The 26,335-nt window shown below is 44.5% G+C and overlaps 1 protein-coding gene across 2 annotated transcripts in view; it reads left to right on the top strand.

The window, feature by feature from the left end:
* The first annotated feature begins 710 nt into the window (after positions 1 to 710).
* LOC131188825 (sarcoplasmic/endoplasmic reticulum calcium ATPase 3) overlaps positions 711 to 26,335 on the top strand; it is a 184,439-nt gene continuing 158,814 nt past the window's right edge. For both annotated transcript variants that reach the window (XR_009152846.1, XM_058164415.1), the window contains exon 1: positions 711 to 1,515. Coding sequence is in view for 1 of the 2 variants with exons in the window: in XM_058164415.1 (XP_058020398.1) it covers positions 1,398 to 1,515 (118 nt within the window). In the remaining variant the exon portion in view is untranslated. The remainder of the gene's footprint in view (positions 1,516 to 26,335) is intronic.

Here is a 26,335-nt window from a genome sequence, read left to right as displayed (position 1 = left end):
AATCTGTTCTTGGGACAGGGAATGCCACATTCCATGCTAAGAGTAATTTGGCCATAATGCTATATGATGAATCAAAGCTCTGTTTTACCCCTGCAGTTTTATTCCATTTTACCTTTTAGTTTTATTCCATTTTATTCCATTTTACCTTCAAGTTATCTTTCTTTTTATATGAATCCTTTTACTGTTAACTTGTTCTATGCAAGTTACCAGTTTCTTGAAATGACACTATTTTACAAGGCAAGGTACAATCACCTGCACCCCAACTAGAAAGCACATGTAGTGTAGAGACACTTGGATACAGATATGCATACACACACACACACGTCTGTAAAAGAGTTGGCTTTGTCCAGGAAAAAAAAATGCCGTTTGGTCCAGGTCCAAGGGAACAAAATGTGTTGTGTTACCCGAAATTCTCCAGATCGTACCAACGTTACTCTCTATTGCTACAACGAATGGATATTCATCCCCGCCTGCGCCCCCACGAAATAAAGGCCCAGGTGGGCTGGCATTATAAACAACAATCAAAAAAGTGAACGTACAAAAGCAAAACATCTTCCCGGTTCCGTCCGAAAAGACAAAAAAAAAAAAAAGAGGACCATAAACAAATAAGAAGTCCCGCTTTGGCCAATGGCAGTAGGGCAGGAAGGTATCAAGGGCGTCCCGGAGCCAATCAGAAGAAGGCAGGTAGCTAGTGAATGGGGAAGGCCGGAGAGGGAGTAGCCCACGCGGTGATCCCGCTTCTGCCCCTCCAGTGAGGGATAATTAATAAATACGCAACGCGTTCCGTCGGCGGCGATCGAGGTTGTCGATCAAGGCGGGACCGGAGAAGATCTTTGGCGAACCTGGCGGTGGAAGGCGAGAAGACAGAGCCGAGAGAAGGAAGAGGTGGGAGGGGCGCGTTGTCAGGCAGTTCTGCTGCAGCAGCCGAGGAGAAAGTAACTTTGCAAAGGCGAGGCGAGGCATGGCCTCAGGAAGAAACCCGGGGATGAGCCGTCTCTGGGGCCAGGCGCGCCGGCTTTGAAGTCTTCCCGATTTGTAAAGCGGGGAGATCGCAGGCGGCTCCCCAAAAAGGAAAGGGGACGCCCGCGGCACAGAACAGCGCGGCTGTCTGTCGTCGTCGTCCCCCCACCCCCCGCGCGCAAAAGCGCAGCCTTTTCGCGCACGGGCAGCATCGGCGGCTCCGGAGAGAGCGAAGGCGCTCCGCTCGAGCGGCGTAGGAGGAGGCGCTGCGCCGTCGAGGAGCTTCGCCCTCGCCGGCCTTTTCTGCAACCTTCGCCCGGCGAGGACCTCCGGCTCTGTCAAGCGAGCCTCTCGGGAGTTCGGTCAGACGACAGCAAGGCAGGGAAAAGAAAGGAAGGGAGCGCCGAGGAGCGCTCCAAGCCGCTCCGGGAGAAAGCATGGAGAGCGCGCACAGCCTGACCGCCGAAGAAGTCCTGCGGCGTTTCGGGGTGCGGGAGAGTTGCGGGCTCAGCGTCGAGCAGGTCCGACGGCACCGGGAGAAGTACGGCGCCAACGGTAAGGAGGCTCCGACCCTGCCTAGGCGCCCAAGCTCGCCTTCTTGCGCGGAACGGCCAAGGGTGGCCGGCGGGGCCAGGGAGGGAGGGTAGCTTCGGACAGTGCCGGCGATGTGGGGGTCGAAGTCGGGCGCGGGTTGGGTCCTGGTCGCCCCACAACATGCGCGGTGCACGGAGCTCCACGGGCTTAGGCGGAAAAAGGAAATGAATCGTCCCCAGATAAAAAGAACAAGAGGCTTGCCGAACCGTGTCGAACAGTCCAGGGTCAGGCAGCCTCACTTTTCCCACGGTGGCCGGCCGGCCGGCAGCAGAAATCCCACGGGCACGCGAGGAGAGTGGAGGGGGGGCGGCGGCAGGAAGCTGCTGCTCTTTGCCATTCAGAGAGAAATTGACCTTAACTCCGGTTTCTGATCGCAGTCGCAACGCATCTCCGAGCCAGTTAAAGCCTGGCCTCGTGAATTTAGGGAGTGGAGGGCCGTTTATTAAACAGGACTTAGCCGATCGTGGCCATGGTAGCCGACCGAATGTGTTCTGGAAGCAGACAGAGGCGATAGTGGTGGCGGTTGTTTCCGCTCATCCCTGTGCCTTATGTTTACAGATACACAGTCTCTGTCCAGGGAAGCTCTCTTTTAAGTATCTCAATAATGGAAAGGAGGAACGGCTGAGGTAAAGCCGTCCTTCAGTTTCACGGGCTTCATGCAGCGGTGGGATTCAAATGATTTAACAACCGGTTCTCTGCCCTAATGACTTCTTCCAACAACCAGTTTGCCAAACTGCTCAGAAAGTTAACAACCGGTTCTCCCGAAGTGGTGTGAACTGGCTGAATCCCACCACTGGCTTCATGTATTGCGTGAATCCAATCGTTGTTCTTTAGAAACCACCCTTTGGGACCTCGATGGAGATTCTCAGTCCTCCAGGTCATGGTTGTTCCAAAGGTGCTTTTTTTCAAGAGGCAATGGGACTTTCTGGGTTTGGTTTTGTTTTTCTTTGAAGACATTTGGCTTCTCATCCAAGAAACTTGAAGAGCTGAAGAAGCCTCTTGGATGAGAAACCAAACGTCTTCAAAGAAAAATAAAAAACCAGAAAGGCCAGTTGCCTCTTGAAAAAAGTACTTTTGGGGCACCTTTGGGGCAACTCATTGTGGTTTACTCGGGGAAACCATAACAAAGCCAAGTATGGCTTAGTGCAGAGGTCTTCCAACTTGGCAGCTTTAAGACTTGTGGACTTCAACTCCCAGAATTCTCAGCTGGAGAATTCTGGGAGTTGAAGTCCACAAGTCTTAAAGCTGCCAAGTTGGAAGACCTTTGGCTTAGTGCAATATGTGAATTGAGAAGCCTGAGAGATCAGGGCTCATGAGAGATTTGGGTAGGGAGCTATTTATTTTTAAGAAATGAAGAAAGGTGAACAAGATCTCCTCTAGCGAACGAGTGAGTCAGGACATCTGAATGACAAGACTATGTAGGTAGCAAATTTGGATAGCAAGATGGTTATAACGCTTGCCTTGTAAATAAATAGAAGGTTGCTGACTCAAAACCCATAAGAAACTTTGCATGCATTTGTGGTTAAGGAGTTGGTCTAGAAGTGGATCCATGGAAACTCCCTGCATAACTTTGGGCCAGGCACCTTCTCTTGCCCCATCCTTCCCCACAAGGTTGCTTTGGGGAAACACAGATCTTATGAGGTGCTTAAATTGTGGTACATACCAAATACTAAATATTTAAGAATTATGCAGAAAAAGGATAATCTTGACCCTAACGTTTGAGGCAGTATTTCACAAACTGAAAGATATTTCCCAGATACTAAACCCTTTTTAACTGAGGATGAATAGAATTGAACCCTCTGGTCTTCTATAGATAGAATTGCTCCTTAAGTCTGCAGTTATCCTGCCACTCCTACAAGTGGCCATCTCTGGTTTGTTTTTGGAATTGTAGGTTGATAAGAGAAGTAAGTTTTCTCTCCTTTTTTGCATGACTTAAGTGCACACCCATGCACCAGCTGCTTGCAAGATACTGCAGCATGGACTATGATCTCTGCCAACCCTCCCAACCTACCCGCTTCAAGATGCTGTGGGACTACACTGCCCAGAGTCCTACATGGGTTGTCTGGGAATTATGGGTATTGTAGTTCCAACACACCTGAAAAGCTGGGTGGCTAGTTTGGGTTCTGCAAAAGATCTCCGCTTTTCTCTCCTGAGATCAGTGAAGATGAGTTTGTTTTTGGATGAAGTGAACAAGATTGGTGGAGTTACAAGTCAAGAGGGAGGTTCATTGAAAAGCTGAATGATATATCTGGAGGATATGAAAGTTCAATGGATATGAAAGAAGCTAATTTTTACATGAGTATGCAAATTGGGTTAATGAACAACAGAGAGTTGGAAGGGACCTTGGAGATCTTCTAACCAACCCTCTGCTCAGGCAGAAAACCCTGTACCATTTCAGAATCTCTTCTTAAAAACTTCCAGCATTGGAGCACCAACAACTTCTGGAAGAAAGTTGTTCCACTGATTTAATTGTTCTAACTGCCAGTAAATTTCTCCTTAGTTCTTGATTGCTTCTCTCCTTGATTAGTTTCCATCCATTGCTTCTTGTCCTGCCTGGTGCTTTGGAGAATAGCTGGACTCCCCTCTTCTTTGTGGCAACCTCTGAGATATCGGAACACTGGTCCTTCTTTTCATTAAACTAGACATACCCAGTTCCTGCAATCGTTCTTCATATGTTTTAGCCTCCAGTCCCCTAATCATCTTTGTTGCTTTTCTCTGTACTCTGTACTGTAATAAATTTGAGGGAAGCTTGGTGAGGCTCTTTGCAGTGGGGTAAATCAACTCATTCTGGTCCAATATTGCTTATGCTGATATAACAACAATCCAGACAGCAGCCTTTCCAACTCTTTCCATGTCAAGGCCTTTCATTGCTTCTTTTGCAACCTTTTGCAACGTTCCCCTCTGAATTTGCACCTCCAAACTATGGCAGTGCATTGCCATTTCCCCCCCGCCCCCTCTGCCGCTGTGCTCTCATTCTGCCAAAATAAAAGAGTCAGTACAGAAGGTTGTGAGAGTCGATCACCATCTTTCCCACAATGAAGCCTATCATCAATCCTGTTCTTCAAAGTGGGCTAAACCTATATGGCTGACATTTGGTTAAAAATGTCCGAATGTGGATGCTATTAGTCCAGTCCCTTTTTTTTTCCTGGAGGTGAATGGAAATTATTTCTCTGCCTGCACCTCCTTCCTTTTAACCTCCACCCCTCTTGGCTATTCTCTGGAAGCTGAAATGACAACCCCCCGCACACCCACAATTCTTGTCACATATAATCCTCTATACAAAGATAGTTAAGATGAAATTTTGGAGACCTTGAGTTCAAGTCCCGTCTTAGTTATGAAAGCCAGCTGGGTGATATTGGGCCAGTAACTCTCCCTCAGCCCAGTTCACCTCATAAAGTTATTTGCTGTGGGGAAAATAGGAGGAGGAGGGTGTGTGTTGGAGATGTTCTCCACTTTGGGTTATTTGTAAAAATAATAAAGGCAGAATACAAACAAAAATAAAAAACTGTCCTTTTTTCAGGACTTACTAATTTGGGCAGCATCTAAATTTTATATCTATCTATCTATCTATCTATCTATCTATCTATCTATCTATCTATCTATCTATCATCTGTCTGTCTGTCTGTCTGTCTGTCTATCTATCTATCTATCTATCTATCTATCTATCTATCTATCTATCTATCTATCTATCTATCTATCTATCTATCTATCTCAGTATATAAAAAGCTAGAAATTCTGTATGGTTATCCTCTCTTCTGTGAGCCACAAAGAGTCCTAGGGAAGCAGTTTCAAAAATCTTCGAAGGAAATTCTTTAATAAACGTGGCACTGACATTTTTCTGTTTTTACAAATCTTTCTTGCATAAAGTTTTCAACAAAAGTTCCCTTTTCCTACCTAAGAAACCTCAACTTCCTTGTTGGTTCCATGCTTCTTTTAATCTAAGAATGCTTCAATGCGTCTTTGGCCCCTGCTGGATTTCTTTGGCATATTTCATTGCCACATTTAAGCCATTTTATTTCTCTCTTGGCAAGACTCCTCCCAAGCCAAACCTTTTAGGGCAATATTTTATTTTAGCTACGTTTTAGCTGGTCAAGAAAACCTCAGTTGCCCTCCCCAGCTATCAGTAAGCATTCAGCTTAAAGAAAGTTGGTTCCTCAGCAACCATCATAATATAATTAGAATATTTATAATGTGTCTAAATTAGGCTACATTAAACCCATGATAGTCCATAGGAGAAAAAAGAATCATAGATGGGTAATATCTGCACTTCTCAAAACTCTTTCTGTGAAGTTTTGGAGAATTCAGAAACTTGCATACCTGGTTTCTAGAAATCAGCTGTAGTGGACTTCTTCATGTGTGTTTGTGTGTGTGTGTGTGGGGGGGTTATTATGATGCCTTAAAAATTAACTAATTTTTAAATTATGTATGAGTGAACCCCGGAATTTATAAAATTCCTGTACAAGTCTAAATCTTAGACCAAACTGGAAATACTGGAATTCTGGAATACTGGAATTCAAAGTATAATTTTTCATTATGTAAATGGCATAAATTCAGAATACTGGGGATCTAATAACTGTAAAGAAGCAATTTATTTTTCCCCCGCCTTGATCTTCAGTAAAAAAAGGGGGGAAAAATTCTAGTAACACTGGAATTTAATTAAAAAGAAATTCCTCCCCTGCCCCCCATTTTCCAATTGATATTTTTTGGGTAAAAGTTAAACCACAGTGAAGCTTTTCATTGATAAAAACTTTCCCTGTTGGATTTGTGTATCGATACTTGGCATAAAAATCATATTATATCTGTTTAATGAAGTTCTCATTTAATGTTGTTAATCTTCGTTTTGGGTCAATTAACAAAGGTTTTTATGAAGGTGCAGAATTGGTCAAATGGCTCATCGTAGTTTTAGTTGCTGTTTTTTGAGTGTATTCTTGAATATAAATCAGGAATCTTCTTAACGCTTTTTCTCCTTTCTCCTTAAATGTCTTGAGTACTTTTATAAATTTAATAAATAAATAAGCAGCTATTTTTTTCTGATGTATTTTAAAGAGTTACAGATGTATAGAAAAACCCTACCTTCATTTCCTAGATATTCCTCTTGAGCAATCTTCAGCAGGGTTTTTTGAATTATGTTTTGTGCATCCATCATGGGGTTCCATTAGAGATTAAGGAGAGAGAGAAAAATCACTCAAATGCAGCCATATTTCTACCGCCAGAGTTTTGCCACATGACCAGGGGTTTCTGATTTCCCCCCTTTTTAACCAACAAGTTTCATAAACTGAAAAAGTATGAACCCCCACCCCCCCCGATCTATAGCAGTGGTACCTCCACAGTTCAAAACCGATTTTGGTAACCTTAAAAAAAGTGGGACAGAGCCTTAGTCTGCTATCTAGCATAACATGATCTATACACAGTATTAATTTCCCAACCTGGCAACTTAAGGCATGTTTAATGTGCATGGAGGGACGTGGTGTTCAGTGGCTAAGACCCTGAGCTTGTCGATCGAAAGGTCGGCAGTTCAGTGGTTTGAATCTCTAGTGCTGTGTAGGGATTCACCCTAGTGGGGTGAGCTCCCATTACTTGTCCCAGCTTCTGCCCACCTTGTCCCAGCTTCTGCCAACCTAGCAGTTCGAAAGCATGTAAAAAATGCAAGTAGAAAAATAGGGACCACCCTTGGTGGGAAAGTAACAGCGTTTAGTCGTGCCGGCCACATGTTTACAGAGACGTCTTCGGACAGTGCTGACTCTTCGGCTTTGAAATGGAGATGAGCACTGTCTACTAGAGTTGGGAATGACTAGCACATATGTGAGAGGGGAACCTTTAACTTCTCCATAGTGTGGCGATGGGAGGCGCCATTTGGGTTATTCCAGTCTCTAGCTCTATGGTCTTCTGAGTTGAAAGAAAGCTTGCTGAGGCTCCGCCTCCCTGGTGACGTTCCCCAGCAACGTGCATGGACTTCAGTCTCTTAGAATTCTGCAGCTGACTTCCCACCATTCCCAGTTATCAGTGGAAACAGTGATGTTTCAGCCCATTTCCATACATAGGGATGGCTGGTCTTCACTGACAGGCAGATGTTTTCTAAAGTCTTTCCAAGCAGTCTTTCCTAGCAGACTAGGGATGCAAAGAATTAGTTCTGCTCTTTTTGCACGCAAAGCAAGTGTTGTATTATGGCGTACCCTTGAGGACTAGAAACTTCTGAGTTTTATTTTCTCAGTGCTAAACCGCATCTACACCGTTTGGTGTAGTAGTTAAGACACTAGGCTAGAAACTGGGAAACTTGAGTTCTCCTCCTTTTCGCACAAAGCCAACTGGGTGACTTTGGGTCTGTCACTCTCTCTCAGCCCTAAGGAGGGGGCAATGGCAAGTCATTCCTGAAAAACTTTTCAAGAAAATTGCAGGGATTTGTCCAGGCAGTCTCTGAGTTTCAAACACAACTGAACAAAAGCAAACAACAACAACAAACAAACCTGCATCTCAGTTCTAAATATCTTTATGTGTGCATTTGATTTTGTTAATGTTCCCGGCCCTGATCAGTGCGTGAAGCTATGGTTTGTTTAACATGTTGTGATAAATTAATCGAAAATAGGAGGATTTACATAATAGGTAGATGTATATAATTTTAAGTTAACCATTGCATATGCATCTCATAATAAATGAAATTGGGGTTTTTTCCTCATTAGGTGGGTGCTTGCCATGTTAGGCCAATCTTGACATGATTTGGAGAGTCAGTTTGGTATATAGTGCTTTTCATTTTGACCTAAAAATCAGGAGACTGTGAGTTCTAGTCCTACCTTAAACATGGAAGCTGGCTTGATAACTTTGGGCCAATCCGTTCACTCAGCCCAACCTACCTCACCTGATTGTTATGGGAAAAATAGGAGGAAGAAAGAGTATTGTGTATGTTCCCTACGTTGAGTTATTTAGGGGGAAAAAATAAAGAAAAAATGTAAAATAAATAAAGTGGAGTTGGGCTAACTTAATACGTGAATGGGAGATCATGGGGAAATCTATTTATGCTAGGCTGAGAAATCAACAAAATGCCTTAGAAGTCAGTGGCCAATCACTTCTGTTTCCTGCCAAAATAGAACAAGGATGCGTCCTTTAAGTCGCTGGGAGTTCAGCTCAACTTAAAGGGCACTGTTAAAATAAATAGGAGTACATACTATTAAGTTGTCCTGTTTGAAGGTAGTATATTGTGATGATACAGATATTATTGGAGTATTCTCATTTGCCCCCTGTTTGATCTTCCAGGCTTCCTCCTTTGTGTGCCAATTTCCTACCCACAGAAAAAAACAAGTTGTGGCTTAAGTGGCATGCTTTGCTTCCTCCCAGACCAGTGGTTCTCATACTTGGTGATTTTAAAATGTATAAACTTCAATTCCCAGAATTCCCCAGCCAGGAATTGTGGGAGTTGAAGTCCACAAATCTTAAAGTTGCTAAGGTTGAGAACACTGTCCTAGATTCTGAGCATATTGATCCAGATGCAAGACGGGCTGAGGGGACATATTTTATTTCAGATGCTTTATTTCAGCATTTGTTTACCTGCAGATAAAAACCACCCACTCACCCATCTTGCCCAGGACAGCTTCAAGACCCATCTGAAACCAAGAAAAGCTGCTGTTTTCCTAATATCAGACTAAAACATATTGAGTTGTTGGGATACAAGTAGTCCTCAACTTCCAACAGTTCGTTTAGTGATCATTCAAATTTACAACATCTCTGTTGTGTCTTGCCCGCCCTCAGAGCAGCCGGGGCCTTCTTACCTGCTCCCAAACACTGAGGAATGTATGCCTCCCGGCCCAAGTCCTGGCTCCATGCCCAGACAAACTGCAGAAGAAGGAGCATCTCCCTGCCCCAGCCCTGACTCCATGCCCAGGCAAACGGAGCAGCTAGACCCCTCCCCCTCCTCCACAGCAGGTGAGCCTGAGGAGGGTTTACTCCCAAGAACAGCTGATTGGAGTGACCCTCGCATCAGAAGATTGGAGAGGCGGAGGCAACAGAAGGAAGGGAGGGGCAGGCCTTAATGAGTGCTGAGTCATGGAGCCACACCCCATGGCCTATATAAAGGATCTACTTTCTGGCAGTCTCTGAGTCAGGCAAAAGTCGAACTTATCTTGCTGAAGTCACTTACTGGTCTCCTGCCTGCTCTGAGGACTTTGCTAGGACTTTGGGCAGGGCTGCAGAGGCAAGCCTGATTCGGATTTCCCTGACCCAGCCGTCAGCGGAGGAGTGGGACACGACAATCTCATAAAAAAGTGACTTATGGTTGTTTTTCACCTTTATGATCATGGCACCATCCCCATGGTCACATGATCAAAATTCAGGCGCTTGGCAACCGACTCATATTTATGACGATTGCAGTGCTTGCCTTCTGCGACCTTCTGACAAGCAAAGTCAAGAGGGAAGTCAGATTCACCTAACAACCGCGTTACTAAGTTAACAACCACAGTGATTCCCTTAACAACTGTGGCAAGAAAAGTTGTAAAATGAGGCAAAACTCGCTTAACAATTGTCCCACTCAGCAACAGAAATTTTGTGCTGAGTTGTGGTCGTAGGTTGAAGACTACTTGTATTTTTAAATTTCGATTTTTCGATCCTGCACATTTTCTACTTGCACATTTTTGATTATTTAATAACAATTCTAGGTTGGGGTACCCAGTAGTTGGAATGAACAGAGCTCAACTTCATAGCTCAACTTCATGGCATAGGGCCGGGCTATTTATGGGACCGCCTACTGCTACCAAATACCTCTCACCGACCCGTGCAGTCTCACAGAGAGGGACTCCTCAGGGTGCCGTCAGCTAGGCAGTGCCGTCTGGCGACGCCCAGGGGAAGGGCCTTCTCTGTGGGGGCTCCCACCCTCTGGAATGAACTCCCCCCAGGACTTCGTCAACTTCCGGACCTCCAAACCTTTCATCGCGAGCTTAAAACACACTTATTAATCTGCGCGGGACTGGATTAAATTTTAAAGTTATTGGTTTTAAGGGGTTTTTACTATTTATATTGTTTTTAATAATTTGGCAATAGAATAAGTTTTTTAATCGTTGTTTTTAATCTGTATTTATATGTATTTTAATTGCCTGTGAACCGCCCTGAGTCCTTAGGGAGATAGGGCGGTATATAAATATGAAAAAATAATAATAAATAATAATATACATTCCTGATTTTCACAGTGAACAGCCACTGGTAGTCTTTGATTTAATAATCATTCTTTTAGCAACCATGATAAAAGCGAAGTCAGTGGGAGAAGCCAGATTTGCTTAACAGCTGCATGATTCACTTAAAAACTTCAGGGATTTGCTTAACAACTGTGGCGAAAACACTCATAATATTGGATGTGATTCACTTAACAACTATCTCATTTAACAACTGAAATTCTGATCCCAATTAGGGATGTAAGTCGAGGATTACCTGTATTCTGTCAGAGATTTTCCTTCACAGGTTACACCATTGAGAATAGATGGTTGTGGTTTCCTTCTTTCTCTTCTTTTTCTTCCCTCCCCAGCCTTTTTCCTTGTTTGTCTTGGTGGACAGGAAATATCTCCCTGCTCATCTTTGCAAGCCACCCTGAATATAGCAATAGCAACAGAGGTTGTATTAAGCCAGTTTGGACCGGTTTGCCCGAACCGGTAGCGGAAATCACGTGTGGGCCCGCTCACCCACCCCGGCTCTATGCCTATTTAGGCACGTTTTACACGGAAGGCAGGGTTATGAACTGGTAGTAACTGTTGTGTCTTGTCCGCTCTCACCGCAGCCGGGGTCTGCTTATCTGCTCCCGAACACGGAGGAATGTATGCCTCCCGGCCCCAGTCCTGGCTCCATGCCCAGACAAGCTGCAGAGGAGGGGGCACCTCCCGGTCCCAGCCCTGGCTCCATGCCCAAGCAGGCTGCAGAGGAGGGAGCACCCCCCGGCCCCAGCCCTGGCTCCATGCCCAGGCAAACGGAGCAGCTAGACCCCTCCCCCTCCTCCACAGCATGTGAGCCTGAGGAAAGTTTACTTCCAACAGCTGATTGGAGTGAGCCTCGAATCAGAAGATTGGATAGGCGGAGGCAACAGAAGGAAGGGAGGGGCAGGCCTTAATGAGTGCTGAGTCATGGAGCCACACCCCATGGCCTATATAAAGGATCTGCTTTCTGGCAGTCTCTGAGTCAGGCAAAGTTGAACTTATCTTGCTGAAGTCACTTACTGGTCTCCTGCCTGCTCTGAGGACTTTGCTAGGACTTTGGGCAGAGCTGCAGAGGCAAGCCTGATTCGGATTTCCCTGACCCGGCCGTCAGCGGAGGAGTGGGACACGACAGTAACATAATGTGAAACCCACCACTGAATAGCAATAGCACTTAGACTTGTATACCGCTTTACAATGCTTTACATCCCTCTCTAAGCAGTTTACCGAGTCAGCATATTGCCCCCAACAATCTGGGTCATTTTACCCACCACGGAAGGATGAAAGGCTGAGTTAAACTTGAGCCTGGTGAGATTTGAACTGCTAAATTGCAGGCAGCCGGTGATCATCAGAAGTAGCCTGCAATACTGCACTCTAACCACTACGCCACCATGGCTCTTGATATCATTTTGGCAAAAGGATATGACAAGAGTCCTTCTAATAAATCCATTTGTGAAGCATATAGGGAGCCGCAGATAAAAGAAGGAATATTTTCATGCTCAGATTAATTTTAAAACTGTAATTATTTAAGCAGGTGTTCAGTGTTTAATGGCTTGCTGGTTTTTGATAAACACATTTATTTTTGTGGCCACTGCTATTTTTACTGTTCTTCTGTAGATATTTGTATTGTTTTAAAATGAAACAAAGTCTTATCCAGCTTCCTTAAAAAAAATTAAAGAAGGGGAACTAAGTAGCATTCTACTTTAAACTTTAAGTGATTCAGACCAACACACACAGAGGTTAGAAGCAGGGTCTTGCTCCCAATTTACTTTCAGGACCAATATAGTTCACGTTTTTCTAGAGACCTCTGGAAAGGGAATGTAGCCCTTCTTGATCTGGTGCTCTCCAAAAGAGTAGATTATAGCACCCATCGTCCTCAGCCAGTATGAGCTAGAGAAGATGGAAAATACTACTTTAGCTAACATTTGATATTCAGGAAAGCTACTCCAAACATAGACAAGGATAGAACTTGCTCATTGAGGAGAAAAGTGCAAATTTCCACCTGAGTCAATATTTGTCTCATTTCAAAAAAAATTTGGGAAGGGCCCTTTCAACCCAAGTCATATTTAGCGTATGCAAATAGCTTTGATGAAGCCAAAGTAAGATGGGTACATTAGAAGATGAAAGAAGGGAAGTGGTAGGATGTACTCTGTAGCCTAAATGGCACTTTGAAAGCCTTTTTGGGGTGTGTGTGATCATCTGTGGATCCCTTTTTTTAGCATGCCTGATTTGTGTGTGTGTGCTTTGTGTGTTCCTTTGTGTGTTCCTTTTAAGGGAAACAGGCTATATAGTGTCTGTAGCAATAGTGGGATTCAAATTTTTTTACTACCGGTTCTGTGGGCGTGGCTTGGTGGGTGTGGCATGGCTGGTGGGCGTGGCTTGGTGGGCATGGCAGGGGAAGGATACTGTAAAATCTTCATTCCTACCCCACTCCAGGGGAAGGTTACTGCAAAATCCCCATTTCCTCCTGATCAGCTGGGGAGGCAGAGAATAGATGGGGGCGGGGCCAGTCAGAGGTGGTATTTGACGGTTCTCTGAACTACTCAAAATTTCCGCTACCGGTTCTCCAGAACTGGTCAGAATCTGCTGAATACCACCTCTGGTCTGTAGGTAGAAGGGAGGGGCATCTGCCTTGTTGGTCTTCCTGGAGCATATAGAGGATGCCTTCTGCTTTTTGCATAACTTTTGGGAACCCAGAGTTTGTGGCGTCTTGGAAGATAGTAGGAAACAATGGTATGATTCCTGCTTAGGAAGTAGGAAGTGGCTTTAGTTTGGCTGGGGTTGTGTGATACGGTAATTTTTTTTTTTTTTTACATTTATACCCCGCCCTTCTCCGAAGACTCAGGGCGGCTTACAATGTATAAGGCAATAGTCTCATTCTATTTGTATATATTTTTTTTTACAAAGTCAACTTATTGCCCCCCCAACAATCTGGGTCCTCATTTTACCTACCTTATAAAGGGTGGAAGGCTGAGTCAACCTTGGGCCGGGCTCGAACCTGCAGTAATTGCAGGCTCTGTGTTCTAATAACAGGCTTCTCTACTGCCTGAGCTATCTCCGGCCCTTTAGTACAGCACGACTAGGGCAAAAAACTGACCTATCACGTGTAAATCACGTGACCATGGAGATGCTGCAAAAATGTTCATAAGTATGAAAAATGGTCATAAGTCACTTTTTCAGTGCCATTGTAACTTTGAATGGTCACTAAGTGAACTATTGTAAGTCGAGGATTACCTATAGAGCAGTCTTTGGCTCTGTCTTCTTCTGGATTGTTTCTCTATTAGTCAATCTAGTCTGCAGTCCTGGACTTGAATGAGATGCTTCCTATTCAAATACCACCCAGCTCTAACCCTGCTTAGCTTTCTTTCTGCCAAGTCACTACCTCCTAACAGTCATGTCCTTTCAATAAATCATAGTTAAGTAAACCACAGCCTATATTGCTGTGTAATCCAGTCACTGCGTAATCCCAGCAGCCCAAATGAAAGATGGCTTGTTTATGAAGAATGAAAGTTGTTAAAGCGGAGCTGTTTTTTATAAACTACTGGCACTCTTTGTAAAAATAAAATTGAAAAAAGGGTTTCTTTAGCATGGCATGAATTTATAGTGAGTAACTGAAGGCTGCATTCGGCTACATCTTTGGAAAACTTTCAAAGAGCAAAGGGAGACAACCTAAAATAAATCATTGTTCGGTTAATGCTCTCATATAGAGGCTAGACCTTTGCAGAAAGCCCAATTGGTGGTGATTTTTCACATTTCATAGGGGTGGGGGAATAGCTTCAGTTCCTGTCGGGGTCCAGTTGTAAATAATAGGAACAGTAGCTATAGAAGCCCTGGCCATTCTCTTCCATTGTCTGCAAGCTCCTGGACCCAACTATTGCCTGTGTGAGAAACAAAGCTGCTGCCACACACACACCCCTACACAAATGACAAAGAACATTGGAGGAAATTTGTTAATTTTGTGCAGAGGAAATAACACCGAATAGATCCAAAAGTCAAGATTGTAATGAATGGTTTTCACCTGATTTTACATTTGGAAGAGAAAACAGGCTTGTTCAGCAGGTTCGATTAATCAGTTTAAAGCTACTTTTATAGTTAGTCCTCGATTAACAACCACATTTGGAGCAAGAATTTCTGTTGCTAAGCAAAGCGATTCTTAAGTGGGGTGCAGCCAATTTTTTTTTTTGCCACGTTACGTGAACCAATGGAGTGGTTAAGGGATTCTTCTTGTTGTTGACTGAATCTGGCTTCTCCCATTGTCCTGGCTTGTCGGAAGCCAGCTGGGAAAGTTGTTGCAAATAGTGATCACATGACCCGGGGATGCTGCAATGGTCATAAGTATGAAAAACGGTCATAAGTCACTATGTGCCATTGTAACTTTGAATGGTCACTAAGTGAACTTGTAAATCGAGGATTACCTATAGAGCAGTCTTTGGCTCTGTCTTCTTCTGGATTGTTTCTCTATTAGTCAATCTAGTCTGCAGTCCTGGACTTGAATGAGATGCTTCCTATTCAAATACCACCCAGCTCTAACCCTGCTTAGCTTTCTTTCTGCCAAGTCACTACCTCCTAACAGTCATGTCCTTTCAATAAATCATAGTTAAGTAAACCACAGCCTATATTGCTGTGTAATCCAGTCACTGCGTAATCCCAGCAGCCCAAATGAAAGATGGCTTGTTTATGAAGAATGAAAGTTGTTAAAGCGGAGCTGTTTTTTATAAACTACTGGCACTCTTTGTAAAAATAAAATTGAAAAAAGGGTTTCTTTAGCATGGCATGAATTTATAGTGAGTAACTGAAGGCTGCATTCGGCTACATCTTTGGAAAACTTTCAAAGAGCAAAGGGAGACAACCTAAAATAAATCATTGTTCGGTTAATGCTCTCATATAGAGGCTAGACCTTTGCAGAAAGCCCAATTGGTGGTGATTTTTCACATTTCATAGGGGTGGGGGAATAGCTTCAGTTCCTGTCGGGGTCCAGTTGTAAATAATAGGAACAGTAGCTATAGAAGCCCTGGCCATTCTCTTCCATTGTCTGCAAGCTCCTGGACCCAACTATTGCCTGTGTGAGAAACAAAGCTGCTGCCACACACACACCCCTACACAAATGACAAAGAACATTGGAGGAAATTTGTTAATTTTGTGCAGAGGAAATAACACCGAATAGATCCAAAAGTCAAGATTGTAATGAATGGTTTTCACCTGATTTTACATTTGGAAGAGAAAACAGGCTTGTTCAGCAGGTTCGATTAATCAGTTTAAAGCTACTTTTATAGTTAGTCCTCGATTAACAACCACATTTGGAGCAAGAATTTCTGTTGCTAAGCAAAGCGATTCTTAAGTGGGGTGCAGCCAATTTTTTTTTTTGCCACGTTACGTGAACCAATGGAGTGGTTAAGGGATTCTTCTTGTTGTTGACTGAATCTGGCTTCTCCCATTGTCCTGGCTTGTCGGAAGCCAGCTGGGAAAGTTGTTGCAAATAGTGATCACATGACCCGGGGATGCTGCAATGGTCATAAGTACATGCTGGTTGCCAAGTGCCCGAATTTTGATCATGTGACCATGGGGATGCTGTAACCGTTATACGTTCCAGTTAGAAAACATAAGATAAAGGAGGGCTGTGGAAAGGAAAATCAACATACAGTTATGCGAGAAGCACATGCTTCCTTCTTAGCAACCGTTTTATCACTGCGAGGACTGGTTTTAAGTTGCTTGTTTCAGTGCCATTGTAATAATTGTCTGTCGTGCCTGCCATCTTGACTTGGTTGCCCGTCCTGCCGATGTCAACCCTGAAGCTGACCATTTTGAAGCTTCAGTGTGTTACTATCATTAAGGGTTTTTTTTGTTTTGTTTTTTGCTATCATTAAGTTTTTTGCTATCATTGAGGGTTAAATTGCAACCTATGACCATCATTTGTGTTGTAAATGTTGGAGCTTTGATGAAAGTATTTTTTTTCTTTTTCTTTTATGTACACTGAGAGCATATGCACCAAAACAAATTCCTTGTGTGTCCAATCACACTTGACCAATAAATTCTATTCTGTTCTGTTCTGTTCTGTTCTATTCTATTCTATTCTATTCTATTCTATTCTATTCTATTCTATTCTACTCTACTCTACTCTACTCTACTCTACTCTACTCTACTCTACTCTACTCTACTCTACTCTACTCTACTCTACTCTACTCTACTCTATTCTATTCTATTCTATTCTATTCTATTCTATTCTATTCTATTCTGTGGGTGTATAACTTGGAACCCTGACAGCCAATGCATGTAGAAGCCAAAGACTGGAAGGCAAGGCTGATGGATGCTTTCAGCTGCAAGGCTGCCTGATTGTCTGCTTGCAACTTTAGTGTTTCTCTATTGTCCAATGGGGGAGGGCTCCAGTTTTTCCACTCCTCTCCCCTAAAAATGTCAGTCTGCCAAAACTGGAATGAATCAAAGGCTCTGTATGTAAAATGGAGCTGAAACGGTCTTTGGGCCCCTCCTTTAATTTGCAGACAGGTGTAAAACGAAGGAAATAAAAGGCTCTTTTTTTGTAAGCTGTAGGCAAGGTGAGAATTCCTCAAAAGAAAAAGAAAATGCAGATGTGATGATAGAGGCCTTTTGATTTACTCCTGAGTTTTGTTCCCTTTTTCATTGCTGTGCGGGTGTCTGCTGAGAAGGGAGGCTCCTTGTATGGGTAGTCCTCGACTTACGACCACAATTGAGCCCAAAATTTATGTTGCTAAATGAGACATTTGTTGAGAGTTTGGACCCATTTTGCAACCTTTCTTGCCGCAGTTGTTTAGTGAATCCCTGCAGTTCTTAAGCGAGTAATACGATTGTTTAGTGAATCTGGGATCTCCATTGCCTTTGCTCGTCAAAAGGTCACAAAAGGTGATCACCTGACCTGACCCTGGGATAACGCAATTGTCATGAGTCAGTTGCCGAGTCTGAATTTTGATCACGTGTCTATGAGGATGCTGCAACGGTTGTGTCAAAAATGGTTATAAGTCACCTTTTTCAGTGCAGTTGTAAACTGGAATGTTCACTAAATGAATTGTTGTAACTGGAGGACTACCTATAATAAATGTTGCTGAGATGTGGCCAGATGTGGCAGAGTGGTTCAAGAATTGGACTAGGTCAAGGAAGACTCCGATTCAAATCCATCCACAGCCTTGAAAGCTCACTTTACTCCATTCTAATCCAAACTACCTCATGGGGTTGTTGTTATGGAAATAAAATGAAGGGAGATGCCCATGTAAGATGTCTTGAATTTCCAGAATGGATTTATTATTAATTATTAATATTAAATTGCATTGCTCAGGTAAGTGACAGTAGGATGGCAAACTAAACTTCTTCTTTTGGCCACAGAAGTTGCATTAGTTTGGGAGAGGAGAAAGTGCTTCCTTCCAGTTATCTGGGGCTTCATCTCCTCTTTTAAGTTTTTTCAAGATGTCAGGTTTTCTCTCCTGTGACTTAACTTTGGTTAACTTCAGTTAAATTTAAATTAAATCATGTTTCTCCTAGTCACCCAAAAATAATTGGCACCACACTGCCAGCGAGAAAAAGGAGTTTAAAGCTACTTTTATAGTTAGTCCTCGATTAACAACCACATTTGGAGCAAGAATTTCTGTTGCTAAGCAAAGCGATTCTTAAGTGGGGTGCAGCCAATTTTTTTTTTTGCCACGTTACGTGAACCAATGGAGTGGTTAAGGGATTCTTCTTGTTGTTGACTGAATCTGGCTTCTCCCATTGTCCTGGCTTGTCGGAAGCCAGCTGGGAAAGTTGTTGCAAATAGTGATCACATGACCCGGGGATGCTGCAATGGTCATAAGTACATGCTGGTTGCCAAGTGCCCGAATTTTGATCATGTGACCATGGGGATGCTGTAACCGTTATACGTTCCAGTTAGAAAACATAAGATAAAGGAGGGCTGTGGAAAGGAAAATCAACATACAGTTATGCGAGAAGCACATGCTTCCTTCTTAGCAACCGTTTTATCACTGCGAGGACTGGTTTTAAGTTGCTTGTTTCAGTGCCATTGTAATAATTGTCTGTCGTGCCTGCCATCTTGACTTGGTTGCCCGTCCTGCCGATGTCAACCCTGAAGCTGACCATTTTGAAGCTTCAGTGTGTTACTATCATTAAGGGTTTTTTTTGTTTTGTTTTTTGCTATCATTAAGTTTTTTGCTATCATTGAGGGTTAAATTGCAACCTATGACCATCATTTGTGTTGTAAATGTTGGAGCTTTGATGAAAGTATTTTTTTTCTTTTTCTTTTATGTACACTGAGAGCATATGCACCAAAACAAATTCCTTGTGTGTCCAATCACACTTGACCAATAAATTCTATTCTGTTCTGTTCTGTTCTGTTCTATTCTATTCTATTCTATTCTATTCTATTCTATTCTATTCTATTCTATTCTATTCTATTCTATTCTACTCTACTCTACTCTACTCTACTCTACTCTACTCTACTCTACTCTACTCTACTCTACTCTATTCTATTCTATTCTATTCTATTCTATTCTATTCTATTCTATTCTGTGGGTGTATAACTTGGAACCCTGACAGCCAATGCATGTAGAAGCCAAAGACTGGAAGGCAAGGCTGATGGATGCTTTCAGCTGCAAGGCTGCCTGATTGTCTGCTTGCAACTTTAGTGTTTCTCTATTGTCCAATGGGGGAGGGCTCCAGTTTTTCCACTCCTCTCCCCTAAAAATGTCAGTCTGCCAAAACTGGAATGAATCAAAGGCTCTGTATGTAAAATGGAGCTGAAACGGTCTTTGGGCCCCTCCTTTAATTTGCAGACAGGTGTAAAACGAAGGAAATAAAAGGCTCTTTTTTTGTAAGCTGTAGGCAAGGTGAGAATTCCTCAAAAGAAAAAGAAAATGCAGATGTGATGATAGAGGCCTTTTGATTTACTCCTGAGTTTTGTTCCCTTTTTCATTGCTGTGCGGGTGTCTGCTGAGAAGGGAGGCTCCTTGTATGGGTAGTCCTCGACTTACGACCACAATTGAGCCCAAAATTTATGTTGCTAAATGAGACATTTGTTGAGAGTTTGGACCCATTTTGCAACCTTTCTTGCCGCAGTTGTTTAGTGAATCCCTGCAGTTCTTAAGCGAGTAATACGATTGTTTAGTGAATCTGGGATCTCCATTGCCTTTGCTCGTCAAAAGGTCACAAAAGGTGATCACCTGACCTGACCCTGGGATAACGCAATTGTCATGAGTCAGTTGCCGAGTCTGAATTTTGATCACGTGTCTATGAGGATGCTGCAACGGTTGTGTCAAAAATGGTTATAAGTCACCTTTTTCAGTGCAGTTGTAAACTGGAATGTTCACTAAATGAATTGTTGTAACTGGAGGACTACCTATAATAAATGTTGCTGAGATGTGGCCAGATGTGGCAGAGTGGTTCAAGAATTGGACTAGGTCAAGGAAGACTCCGATTCAAATCCATCCACAGCCTTGAAAGCTCACTTTACTCCATTCTAATCCAAACTACCTCATGGGGTTGTTGTTATGGAAATAAAATGAAGGGAGATGCCCATGTAAGATGTCTTGAATTTCCAGAATGGATTTATTATTAATTATTAATATTAAATTGCATTGCTCAGGTAAGTGACAGTAGGATGGCAAACTAAACTTCTTCTTTTGGCCACAGAAGTTGCATTAGTTTGGGAGAGGAGAAAGTGCTTCCTTCCAGTTATCTGGGGCTTCATCTCCTCTTTTAAGTTTTTTCAAGATGTCAGGTTTTCTCTCCTGTGACTTAACTTTGGTTAACTTCAGTTAAATTTAAATTAAATCATGTTTCTCCTAGTCACCCAAAAATAATTGGCACCACACTGCCAGCGAGAAAAAGGAGTTTAGAAGCTGATCTCATTGCTTTGAAGGAGTTGGTGACTCGGCAGTTGAACTTTCAAGATATAGATTTATTATTTAAAAGAAGTGATAAAATGGTTGCTAAGAAGGAAGCATGTGCTTCTCTCATAACTGTATGTTGATTTTCCTTTCCCCAGCCCTCCTTTTTCTTATGTTTTCTAACTGGCAGCTAAGCTAAGCTGGCAGCAGATGTACTGCGGTATACAAAGCCGGATTTACCAAGTTTTTTTGTGAAGTTCCCAGGTAATTTTTCTCTGAATTATTTTCTGGGCCAGACTGCCCCTGAAGAATTGTGACTTGTAAGCAGCAAAAGAGACTAATCATTGGTGCTGGAGGGCTCCATTGTGATTTATTAGAGTATTATATGATCCCCAACAACGTTGACTGGTTCATCCCCTAGCTAAGGAAATACTGTCCTGCTGTGGTGTAAGATCCATGGCAGTATATCCTGGAAAAAGTTAATGCATTTTTGTGGGAATTATTAAAATTATTAAAGCTAAAAGAGCTTTAAAGTGTTTCGGGTAGTGATCTGTAGCTTATATATGCATCCCATAAGCTGATCAGCCCTTGCAGGGATGTGGAGCATGGGAACAAAAGGCCAACGTGTTTAGAGGAGAGGAGAGGAGAGGAGAGGAGAGGAAAGGAAAGGAAAGGACTTCCTGACTCATCTAACTCTGTTCTCTGTTCTTTTGCACATCGCCCACCTGCCAGCCTTTCAATGTACACACTTAAACTGTCTGATTCATAAACATTCACTTCTCTGCTCCCTACCTTTCCCCCTCCCTTTCAGTCTCTTTCTTTGGAAAAAGTTTGTTTATTTCAGTGCTTGGAAGGTTTTTGAATCAGAAAAAAAGAGCCATGCTGAATTTGCTTGTGGCTGCCTTCTCAGGACCCCTGGCTTTGGTCATTTAAGGTGTTGGTACATCATGCAAATTGGAGGAACAGGTGGCAGCCGTGGCTAGGAGGGCCTTTGTACACCTGCCCATTGTGTACCATTTGTGGATTAATGTGACCTTCTCACAGTTACCCCCACCTTGGTCATCTCTTGTTTGGACTATTGTGATGCATTCATTCTACATGGGACTCCCCTTGGAAGGTATTTGGAAGCTTCAGATAGTTAAAAATCCTGCACAGTTTTTCCCAAGCCTAGATTTCTGCATGTGTTATCTCTTTTGTGAAAGCTACATTGGTTGCCAGTTTGCTTTTGAGTGCAGTTCAAGTTGCTGATTATCATCTTTAAAGTCCTACATGGCTAAGGGTTATTTGAAGGACTGCCTCTTTTCAAGAAGGCAGGACATGTGACAGGTCATCTCTGTTAAGGAAGTCCATCTAGTGGGATCATAGGAGCACGGAGGCTCGCATGGTTAGGATGCTGGATTGGAGGTTAGCAAGTCCATGTTTGAAACCTGAGTGCTGCTGTGGGGCCAGTGAGCTCCCGTCTTTTTCTCCAGCTCCTGCTGGGGACATGAAAGGAGCCCCCAACTGGACATCCTCCAGGCAATTCTTTCAACCCAGAAGCGCCTCCGTGCTTCTTATACACGTGTGATGCAATCTAGTGGGACCAAGAAGTAGGACCTTCTCCATGGTGGCTCCCTCCCCATGCAATATAATTCCTTCACATACAATTTGGCCACTGCCTTATTACTTTTTTGGAAATAGTTCTGATAGGCAGCCTATGCACCCCAGGCTGATATGAAGCCGATCAAGTAGCTGGAATGATTGTGTCTGTTGCTATTTTGGAGTCATAGCAGTGGCAGGCTTTTATGTTGTGAATTTTTCATGAGGTAAGGATGTGAGGGCGATCTGGTTGCGACATGTGTCACCCCATTGATCACCAGGATTGATTTGACTGATCTGGCTGGCTAGATGGGTGTCCCCTTCTTCCCTCACCACTCCATGTGCGTCCCTCCCGAAGCTGCACGCTCGGTGGAAGAGGACGACCATCCCAGATAGAAGGAGTGTACTGATCTTCGGTGAAGGATATACGATAGCTGTACTCCCTTGCTAGAACCTCCAAACAAGCTCAAGGTCCATATAGATTTATTTCATAGATAAATAAATTCAGTAGCCTGGTCATTCTAGGACAGTGATGGCTAACCTTTTTGCAGTCGCATGCCAGAAGTGTGGGGAGTGTGTGGGGGTCGTGCACACGTGTGCCCATGCCCATAATTCAATGGCCACCCCACACCCCTGCGCATGCATGCATGCCCCCCCCCCATGTTCCCCACGCTTTTGGCACACGATGGCACGGTGGGCCCGGTAGGTCCGTTTTTCACCCTCCCCAGGCTCCAGAGGCTTTCTAGGAGCTTAGGAGGGTGAAAACGGCCTTCCCCACCCCTCGGAGGCCCTCTGGAGGCCAGAAACAGCCCATTTCCTGACTTCCGGTGAGCCCAGAAGGCCCGAAAATTAGCTGGCTGGCGCACACATGCGCACTGGAGCTGAGCTAGGGCAACACTCGTGTGCCCACAGATTTGGCTCCGCGTGCCACCTGGTTTGCCATCAGGGTTCTAGGATCACACCCCAACCAACCTCAAAGAATCTAAGGATAACTTCCCCATGACTTTTCCTATCATCTGGACCCAGTAGGAAGATTAATTTCCTACTTTCTGTCTGTAGGCCCACAGAGGGAGGAGAGGGAGTCCACAGGATGTCACGATTCCTGAAGTGTATGTATGCGTGTGTGCGTGCCACATGTATCAATGTATTTGTCTCTCCATGCATGGACTCCCACAAAGGCTTTTACAACCTGGTTTTGAAATTGTGATGTCTGTCCCCTCCCGCAGTCACATGCCCATATTTGGGGCACTCGACAATTGGTTCGTGTTCATGGCCATTTGCAGTGCCCCATGGTCATGGGACTGCAGTTGATGGTTTTGCCCTTTAACCGGTGTTTAGTTTCAGTTTATGGCAAAAACCAGCCCATAGCAAGCTGTGGGATTCTTTACAACCATGGCATTTACTTTACAGCTGTCATATTTGTTTAATGACCATTGCAAAGAAAGTGATAAAATCGGGTCCAGTCATGTTACCCGCATTATAACCATCAGAACTTATGTCTTTAAAATGTCAGACTCAAGTATGGTCATAAGTCGAGGATTACCTGTTATGTATTAACAGTTGTGCCTTTAAATATTTGAGCGGGAAATCAGCACGTTGCTGATTGGACGAAGCCTCCAGCAGAACTGTATAAAAGGAGAGGTTTTTCTCCCAGCCTGTTGCTGGGTTCACCATATATTAAAGAGCTGTTGTCACTACCCTGGTCTCCAGCCTCGTTACTTCCGAACTTAACATTGGCGGCGAGGTGGGATCTCGAGGCTAAGGAGAACCAGAACCGAGCTGAAGCACGCTAGTTCGAACCCAGCAAACTCAGGGCAGAAAGCGGAAATGGCAAACACGCCACCCGCACCGTACAACCCGGCAAGGAGAAATGGGGAACATATATGACCCGTTTGAAAGCTTTCTAGAAGCCAACGAACTACAGGGGATCCCTGATAACCGCAAGCGGGCTTACTTCCTAAGCCATTGCGGGCGAGGTAATCGAGATTGCGGAAGCCCTGGCAGAGCCAACGCCGATACAATCGGTATCGTGGCCGACTCTGCAGACTTTGCTGAAGAACCATTTCGCACCGGCGCCGTCCAAATCGTGCAGCGGTTTGAATTCGGAGAACGTAGACAGATGGAGGCGAGTCCGCCGGTGACTACATGGCGCGTTGAGAAGGCGTCCAAGGACTGTGGATACCGAGACTTAGGCAGTGCTACTCGAGCAACTCATCCGAGGTCAAGGACATCCGCCTCTGGCGGCGACTGCTAGCCAGGAGCAACCTGACACTAGCCACCGCTCTGGGCGAGGCCAGAGCACACGAAATGTCTACTAAAGCAGCAGAGACTCTGCAAAGCCTCTTCAATCCAAGGCGGCGCAAAGCCAGCGCCAGTACACCAGGAGGAGATTCAGTCCGAATCCGAAGGTGAGGCGAGGATGAGAAGGGTCTGCCGGACCGAGAAGCGCGACACTGAGGACCGTGGCGAGTCACGGAAGCTGCGGAGGGCAGCATCAGCGCCAACGCTGCAGGTTTAAAGACGCAACATGCGGCGGTGTGGGAAGAAAGGACATAGCTCAGGTTTGCAGAGCGGCCCAACCTTCCGCCGAAAATTCAAATCGGCCAATCAAAGCGCGGAACCGGAAAGGCGGCCCGCGATTGGTTCAAACAAGAAAGCGCGAAGTCTAACCAAACGACTGTCATTATAGGCGCGCCTCAACCAAAGTGGAAGAAGATTTTACAAAGCCCAAGATCGAGGAGTACGGTGCAGGCTTGAAGTAGACACGGGATCAGCGATCACCATCATGTCCTGGGACACCCTGGCGAAGTCGCTGCCGTCCGTCATGAGCGCCATCTGCAAGCACAGCGGCTACGAGTGCACGACTACCAGGGAATCGCATCCCTGTTCGAGGACCACCTCCGTCCGAGTCGAGTCGGCCCTCACAAAAGACCCTGCCCATCACGATCGTGGAAGGAACTCTGCCCAGTCTGTTGGGACTAGACGGGTTTCGTGCCCTGGGCATGGGAGTGACTGGCATCTACAGAAGTGACTGCAATTTGAAAGACATTCTCTTTAACGAGTTCGAAGATGTCTTCAAGGACTGCCTGGGCAAGTACAAGGGACCCCTATTTCCTTCAACTTAGACCCCAGGTAGCCCCATTAGGCTTAAGGCGAGGAGAGTCCTTTGCCCTAAAACCAAAAATTGATAAGGAGCTGGACAAGCTCATAAATCAGGGGTTTTGGTGCCAGTCGATCACGCAAAGTGGGAGGCGCCAATCGTCACCCCAATCAAGTCGGACGGGTCAATTAGAATTTGCGCTGACTACAAGGCGGCGCTTAACAAAGCCTTACAGAAAAGCGCGTACCGGTTCCGTGGTGCAACATTTATTGCACTCTTTGGGGCAAGGGCAAGTCTTTGCAAAGTTAGACTTGGCCCAAGCCTACCAACAACTGCCAGTAGCGCCCGCACAGCGAAGCCCAAGCGATTGTGGCGCACAGGGGGCATTCAAGTGCACCGATTGCAATTTGGGGTTAGTGTGGCACCAGGGCTGTTCCAAAACCTGATGGAGCGACTACTGCAAGGGCTCCCAGGGTAGTTCCTACTTGATGATGTCCTAATTTCAGGGAAAACATGGAGGAATTGGGGAGCGGTTAAGAAAGGTCTTGAGCATTTTCCGGACAGCGGATTAAAAGTCAAGACAAATAAATGTCAGATAGGGGTCGAATCGGTCGATTTCTTGGGCTACGGATAGACAAGAAAGGAATTCACCCTACTGAGAGCAAGGTTAAGGCAATTAGGAAGGCTCCAGCGCCCAAAAACAAAGCAGAGCTGCAGGCATTCCTGGGATTGGTTAATTTTACGCGGTCTTTTAAAGAACAAAGCAACCGTTCTTGGAACCGCTGCATAGGCTCTTAGGAAAAATACTGTTTGGTCTTGGGAAAGTCAGAAAATAGGGCTTTTGAAGCAGTAAAGAACCTGCTCTCAAGTGATAGCCTGCTCATCCAATATCACGACTCACTACCCCTAGTGCTGGTTTGCGATCGTCCCCTTATGGGGTGGGGCTGTACTCAGCCATAGACTTCAAACGGCACAGAAGCCCCTATAGCGTTCTACTCTAGAACGATGTCCTCCCCAGAGAGGAACTACAGCCAATTAGACAAAGAAGCATTAGCCATTGTATCAGGGTCAAAAATTCCATGAGTATGTCTTTGGGC

Source organism: Ahaetulla prasina, chromosome 1, assembly GCF_028640845.1.
Source record: "Ahaetulla prasina isolate Xishuangbanna chromosome 1, ASM2864084v1, whole genome shotgun sequence".
Taxonomy (NCBI): Eukaryota; Metazoa; Chordata; class Lepidosauria; order Squamata; family Colubridae; genus Ahaetulla; species Ahaetulla prasina.
Note: the sequence above shows the minus strand (reverse complement) of the source record. Positions and strands in the feature narration are given on the sequence as shown.